General features: G+C 53.5%; 1 protein-coding gene across 1 annotated transcript in view; it reads left to right on the top strand.

Moving 5' to 3' along the window:
• Positions 1–3,098: 3,098 nt before the first annotated feature.
• LOC103809825 (rho GTPase-activating protein 6-like) overlaps positions 3,099–7,353 on the top strand; it is a gene marked incomplete at its 3' end in the record, with an annotated part of 7,618 nt that continues 3,363 nt past the window's right edge. Inside the window, exons 1-5 of the mRNA XM_009082695.1 lie at positions 3,099–3,213; positions 4,996–5,058; positions 5,768–6,024; positions 6,576–6,771; positions 7,315–7,340. Of these exons, the coding sequence (XP_009080943.1) occupies positions 3,099–3,213; positions 4,996–5,058; positions 5,768–6,024; positions 6,576–6,771; positions 7,315–7,340 (657 nt within the window). The remainder of the gene's footprint in view (positions 3,214–4,995; positions 5,059–5,767; positions 6,025–6,575; positions 6,772–7,314; positions 7,341–7,353) is intronic.

Below are 7,353 nucleotides of genomic sequence, written 5' to 3'. Positions count from 1 at the left end.
GGCCAGATTGGATGGGGCTTGGAGCAACATGGTCTAGTGGAAGGTGTCCCTGCCCATGGCAGGGGCTGGAACTGGGTGATCTTTAAGGTTCCTTCCAACACAAACCATTCCATGATCATCACCATGTCATGGACCAGGAGCCTGAATGCAGTCCCTGAGGTGCTAGTGGGTGTGGTAGTAGGCAAGGAGGTGCCGGTTTGGGGTGTTAACATATCTTGTGGGTTGCTGTAGATTTGTAAGGCTCTCTAGGCCTGTGAGCTCCTCAACCAGAGAGCTCTGGAGGGGATCCTGTGGTTCCCCAGACCTGTGGTGGATATGGAGGGCAGACATGTGTCCTGCCAGTGCCAGACCCCACTGGATACACTGTCACTGGGGCGTGATGGACCAGCGAGAAGTTCTGCATGGAGAGCTGAGGTGGAAACTGTAGGCTGGCCCTCATCAACAAGTCTGAGCAGCACATTCCCCATCCAGGTTTCACCTGCTGTAACAGCTGACACTGGTGGGTGTCCTGGTCACTGATGGGTGGGAGTGGGGAATGCACTGGGATGGAGGCTGAGCAACGGCTGATCCCTACCAAGGCACAGTGTCCAGCGTGGGAAGTGGTGTTCTTTCCATCTAACCCTGCCCTCTCTCCACACGCTGTTTCTGGCTCCCATTTCTTTTGGCAGAAAATTCACATTCTCATCCCCCCTCTCCTCCCCTTGGCTGCGGTGGCTCCTCTCCATCAGTTCTCTGCTTCTCCTCCTGCCTGTGGGCTGGGAAGGGCCCCCAGAGCTGCAGCAGAGATGTTGCTGTGAAAACCATCATCCTGAAGGAAGAGCTGGGAGCCCTTGGAACTGCTGACCCTGCTGCAAGAGGACACGGGAAAGGTAAATGTGGGCCCTTTGTTCCAGCTGGGAAGACAGAAACTTTGCTGCTGAAACTGGGGGAGCAGTCGCAGCTCTTTGGGAATGGAAGGGGTGGCTGGACTGAGCTTTTCCATGGGATTTCTTTAAATAAGCCCTAGTCTTGATTTTGAGTTAGTAAGATTCTTGCTCCGGCATCCCCCTCTGCAGAAGGATTTGAGGGTCTCTGGCTTTGCCCCTGCTGTGGGACAGAATTTCCCTCCCTGCAGGGAGCCCCAGTGCCTGCCCAGGCTGAGCAAGCTCTCCTGTCCCATGGGGCTCTGCACGGATCACCCAGGGAGCTGCTGTACCACCGGGTTGGAAGTGCTGGTCTCCATCTCACCTGTTCCCAGGAGCATAAGTACACACCTGTGGCAAGAAGCAGGGACGGGTGTTTGTGGTTAACTCCTGAAGGACAGTTTTGGGAATGAGAGCCGTGGCATGCCACAGGGCTCTTCTCTTGGCGCCTGCGCTCAGGCAGATAAGCAGCAGCTTGTCTGGACTTCTCCTTCCTGACCTCCTTCCTGCCTTCCCTCTGCTGCTCCTTCTCCTAATTAGGATTCCTCCTCCTCCTCCTCACCCTACAGAAGCCACATCCTCTGGGACTCTGCTCAGGCAGGGACTGTGACTGTGGGCTCTGCTGGAGTGAGGAGCTTGCCCTGCAAAAAGGTAATTCCCTTCAGTGTGTGTCTGGGAGGTTTGTCCAATGGGGAGCTGGTCCCATCCTGCTGGGAGATCCCAGGTGGCACCACTGCTGCTTGTCACTTGTTCTTGGTGTGGCAGAGGCACAGGAGCTGTCACTGACATGCAGAGATGCCAGTGTCACACCTGTCACAGCGACGGTGTTACCTGTGCCCCCATCCCCAGCCAGGCTGTCTGGGGAAAGCAGGATGAAAGTTATAAAAATTCCTGTATTGCATTTATTTTAAATGGGCAGAGGGCAGGGTTAGATAAGATATTGGGAAGAAATTTATCCCTGTGAGATTGATGAGGTGCTGGAACAGGTTGTCCAGAGGAGCCGTGGATGCCCCATTGCTGGAAGTGTTCAAGGCCAGGTTGGACGGGGCTTGGACCAACCTGGTTTAGTGGAATGTGTGCCTGCCTATGGCACGGCATGGAATGAGATGGGCTTTAAGATCCCTCTAACCCAAACCATTCCATGATTCTATGATGTAGCTGAATTCCCTTTTTGGTGTGCCCTTCTGTGGAACTCCAAACAACTCTTATATTTATTTTCTTAATCATTTTGTGTAACTTTAAAAATACCCTTAGAAATTGAAAACCTGGCCGAAAGGAACCAGCCCCAGTGGCTGGAGGTGAGCAGCAGCACTGTGCTGGGACTGACATGGGAGCCCTGTCCCGCTCCTGGGTGTCTCACCCTCATTCCTGGAAATTTCCAGGCATTTATTTTTCATTCTTGCCTTAAGCCCTCTTCAGGGAGGCTCCTTTCACAGCCTGTACTCTGACCTTGGTCCTGTCTTCCATCTGCTGCTGCTGTTGCTCTTTGGACTGTGCCAGTTGGCACCCAGTGCTGGGGTGGTGGCATCAGGCTGGAGGCATGCAGGTTAGTGCGGGGTGAGGAGCTGCATCCCTGCCAGACACTCCTGGAGGCTGCAAACAACAGAGAGGGCTCCCTAAAGGTGTGGGAGATGGGATGGGGTGTCCGGTGTGGGGGGCTGTGGTCCAGCCTGTGACAGGGGTAAAGGACCTCAGTAGCTCTGATCATGTGCAGTTGTTTGTGATTTGGAAGAGATGAATCATAGAATCATGGTGTTGTTTGGGTTGGAGGGACCTTAAAGCTCATCTCACGTCAGCCCCTGCCATGGGCAGGGACACCTTCCACTAGACCAGGCTGCTCCAAGCACCAACCAATCTTGCCTTGAGCACTTCCAGGGATGAGGCAGACAGAGCTTCTCTGGGCAACCTGTCTCAGTCCCTCACCACCCCCACAGCTAAGAATTTCTACTCTAGATCCAATCTAAATCTCTCCTCTTGATGCCTCCAAGACCTTTGCTTGGAAGGATGAAGTGAGATATGGCCCTGGTAACTCTTTGGAAGGTTCTGAGAGGACAAGTGTCTCCTGCAAAGATTCCCTGGGGCATTTGAAGCACCTTCTCTCCTAAAGCTGGCATCCCTGCCATGTGCTCCTGAGTTTTATATGTGTGTGTTTTCCAGAGGACCTTCTCAGCTCTTGTGCCAGGTCCAAGCCCTGGGATGCAGCCCATGGCCCTGCAGAGCTTGTCGGAGCTGGAAAGGGCCAGTCTGCAGGAACTTGCGCTGTACCGGCTGCAGGAGAAGCTGCTCGTGGGAGATCTCAGCCTGGCCAGAGGTACAGGCTGGATAGGGTGGAGAGGAAGGAGAGGGTGGGGAGGATGAAGAGGAGTCGATGGAGAGGAGGCCTCTGCCAAGGGGGCTGAGGCTGAGCCATTAATGTTGTGCATTCCCACCCCAGACTGCAGGATGATAGTTACGGGAAGACATTCATGACACATTTTGGTCCATTTTGTTTTTCCTTCCTGTTTTGGTCTGAGCCCTGAGGGTCTGATCAGCCTTCAGAGGGTGTTTGCATGTCTGTAGGAGTGTGAGAATGTGACCCTGCCTGTGTCTGCCTCCAACCCCTCTAACCCAAGCCAGATGCAACAGCTTGGCAAGGTCCCCACTGGGATTGTCTGAATGCCATTGGGATGGGACAGGCTTTGCTGTTTGGATCTATGTCCAGCACAAAGTCCCGATGCTGGGAAGGGTCTTATGGGAGGCTGGAAGACGCACAGGGAGATTAATGGGTAGATAAATTTAGGAGCTCCACAGGGACTGAGCACAGAGGCACTGTTGGGGTTTCCAGAGCAACCTGTGTCCCCTGATGTCCTCACAGCAGCCCCAGTGAGATGGGGTTCAGCTGTCTCCTTCCCAAATGTACTTCTTATCCCATTGACATTGCCTCCTTTGCCCTGGGCCATATTTTGGCATCCCAGCAGGGCAGCAGATGCTTCCAGTTCACCAGCTCCAGGATTGTGGGACACTAGCAGTGCAAGTACGGAGGGAGCTTGTGGGGGTCTCCAATCCTTGCACCCCCAACTTGCAGGAGCACCAGGGCATCTGGGACTCCCCAAGGATGAAGACCCCCAGTCTCTGGAGGCCTCTCCCAGGGATGGAGCATTTCCCAATGCCCAGCCTCATACTGGGCAGCAAGTGACACCCAAGTTTGGTTTCCAATGTTAATTAAGATTTGGAAGATTTCATGCCATGAAACGGCTTCAAGAAGAGTCCAACAAAGCTCCTCTCTCCCCTTCTAGAACTCCCAGTTGCTCCAGAGCTGCACCATCAGCCCTTGGGGGACTCTGACCACAAACATCCTGGTTCCTTTTCTGTTTTCTTTTATTTTGGGTTGTTGTGATCCCATTTGCAGTGACACCCTGCAGCAGCAGCTTCTCTAGGGACCAGTGCAATGCCAGAAAAAGAACCCCAAACCCCAGTATTTCCTTCCTGGCTGGTCAGTGTGCTGCTGGATAATTTATGTCAGCTTCTGTGCTCCTGTTCCTTATTCCAGCTGTCACAGCTTTCCTCCAAATCTTACAAAATAACCCAAACAATTAGATATAAGCTGTTTCTGGGAAGCAAATTCCTCAGGAATGAGGAGCATGAGCCAGAATAGGGTGATGTGTCCTGGAAGGATTTAGGGTGGCCAGTGACTGAGTTCTCAGTTCATTGCTGCTGGCTATGTGACTTGGGTGATCCTCAGGAGCGGACCTCACCTCTCCAGACCAGGATGGGATTTGTGATGGTGTTTTGTCTGGTGTCTGTACCCTGTAAAACATTCCAAAAGCCCTTCTGGGCTGTATTCCTGGTATGGTGCCATGGGGTCTTTGGTATCTGAGTGTGGTGGGGTCCTTCGCTCCACCTGGGGAGGATGCTGATCATCTCCAGGGCTGTTCCCCAGGTAGCTGCTGCCCACCATGTGTCCCATGGGAATCACAGATCCCCTCAGGGCCATGGTCATCACCCCAGTGTCCCTGTGGCTGGAGGCTACAGAGAGGCAGGGGTCTGTCAGGGGAGCCTATGCTGAACCAACTCCATGATGCTGGTGTTGAACCTTTGCTTTCTCTTCTCCTAGATGGACCCAAAGGTAGTAAATCCATCTGGCAAAAGCTGGAGAGCTTCTCAAAGGAGAGGAAAGGTGAGCGGATTCCTTTTTACCTGGGGTTTGGTCCCTGCTCTTAAATAGAATTGGTTATTTTTGGTGGCGTGAGCTGGGAGGTGCATGAATCCAGCAGGATACCTCATCCCAGGTTGTTTTGCTGATCTTAAGAGTGAGGTGGAACAGCACGAGCATGAGTGTAAAACCACAAGCTGGGGGTCAGGAGAGCTCTCCTTACCAGGAGAACTGGAGTGGAGTAGTTGTTCGGGAAAAATACCACTAATACCTAGACTGTTCTTGAGCAGATGTAGCTGAGGCAAATCCTGTAGAAAAGTGGAGGTTAGAATTTGGGAAGAATCTTTTGAGTTGGATGTTTCTGGTGATTTATGAAGTCTTCATGGGGCTGTAACCAGCAAAAGGAAGGAAAGTCCAGGAAAAACTGGGAACACAAGCACACTGATGGAGACCAGTTTTTCTTCCCAGCTCCTCCTTCCTCTTCCTCTAGCACCCCATCTCCCATGCCTTGCCATCCCCACTCCCCAGGGAGCTTCCTGGCATCCTGAGTCCCACCCCCTGAGAGGCTTTCCAGGGGCTTTCCTGGGGCAGCAGCTCCCTCTGGGTTTGTCTGGGTCCTTGGGAATGCATTTCTCACCCACCCTAGGTGCTTCTGGGGACAGGAAAACTGGGCTGTGTTAGTGCAGCTCCCTCACTAGTGATGCTTTTCCCTTTCTCCCATGTTTTTCCCCAGACTGCTCTCCCCAGACCTTCGGGATCCCGCTCGCCCAAGTCATTGCCAATGACCGTGCCTACCGGCAGCTGCAGGAAGCTGTGCGGAAGAGCCGCCGGCTCTGCTTGGAGGTGGAGGCCACAGTGACAAGATTTCAGGCTCAGAGGCAGAAGAGATCTGGAGTGGTTGGGAGCTGTGTCCGGGCACCTGACGGGGGCTTCTCTGAGGACCCGCTTTCCCCAACTCTTCTGGACAAGGGCTTCCGGAGCCAGCGCAGGGTACGTTCCCCAAAATGGGCTGTGATGGTCCTGCAGGATGGATGGTCATACACTGAATTCAGCAGTAAATGGGACTTTCCTGGTCTTTTCATAACAATTATGAGTTGGTCATGCTGTAGCCTGGGCTGGTCCGAGCCTGCCTTCAGGAAAATGAGGATGGCCCCACTCCCCCGGAGATGGACAGTGATGGGTGGGAGGCTCTTCACTAGCTCAGATCTTATGAAGCCAAGGTTACTGGGAGAACATTTAACGGTCCAGAGGGCTGGTTTAGATAGGATGTTGGGAAGAAATTCTTCCCTGTGAGGGTGGTAAGGCACTGGAACGGGTTGCGCAGAGAAGCTGTGGCTGCCCCATCCCTGGAAGTGTTCAAGGCACGGTTGGATGGAGCTTGGAGCAGCCTGGTCTGGTGGAAGATGTCCCTGCCCATGGCAGGATGCTGCACTTTCCCACAAACCCTTTCCCAAAAACCTCTGAGGTCACAGCAGTGATGGTGCACTGGGATCTGTGGGGTCATTTGTGCCACCCTGGGAACTCCCTCTGCTCCATCCTAGGGAGCCATGTCTGTGGATTCCATCACTGACCTGAGTGACAACGCTTCCAAGCTTCTAGAGGCACTGCAGCTGTCACATGCCCACGAACTGGGCCCACGGAGAAGTCTGGGCAAGAAGAAGACACTGAGCCTCAACCCTATCACTTGGCAGGTCCCACGGATTGTGGACAGGTGCTGTACACACATTGAGACCCACGGTAAGGGCATGGGTGTCTCTGCAGGTCCCACGGGAGGCTGGAAAAACCCATCATGTGTGAGGGGCTGGGACATTCTGGCCTGGTCATCCCCAAAGTGGGAGGAGGCAGCTGGTTTAGTGGGCATGGTGGCATTTGGTTAAAAGTTAGACTTGATATCTTGGAGGTCTTTTCCAAACTTAATGATTCCGTGATTGCTGGGGCAGGGCATGCTCCCAGAAAAACACCCTGGGGGGAGTCCTCTGGGCTGGATGCAGCATCAGAACAGAATGTCATTGAGAAGGGAATGTCACTGTATGTATCTGTGACCATCTCCTGGTGCCTTAACTGCCACTGCACATTCAGCCCCTTGCTCAGAGTGACTACAGGGATGAGATCTCCCTCACAGAAAATCTTGCAGCTTCACAACCTTTCCTTTTTCCCACTCTGCCTGGAGAGGGAGGGATGCACAGGAGAACCTGTGCCATGGTGCTGAGATGCTCCCAGGCCCAGGTGGGGTGTCAGAGAGCTTTGGGAATGCACAGCACTAACCCACCTGTCTCCCAGGTCTCCAAACAGTGGGCATCTTCCGTGTTCTCCAAGAAA

The sequence above is a fragment of the Acanthisitta chloris genome, unplaced genomic scaffold (genome assembly GCF_000695815.1).
Source record: "Acanthisitta chloris isolate BGI_N310 unplaced genomic scaffold, ASM69581v1 scaffold31219, whole genome shotgun sequence".
Classification (NCBI taxonomy): Eukaryota; Metazoa; Chordata; class Aves; order Passeriformes; family Acanthisittidae; genus Acanthisitta; species Acanthisitta chloris.
The sequence above is the reverse complement of the archived record's forward strand: the minus strand, read 5'-3'. Positions and strand labels throughout refer to the sequence as shown.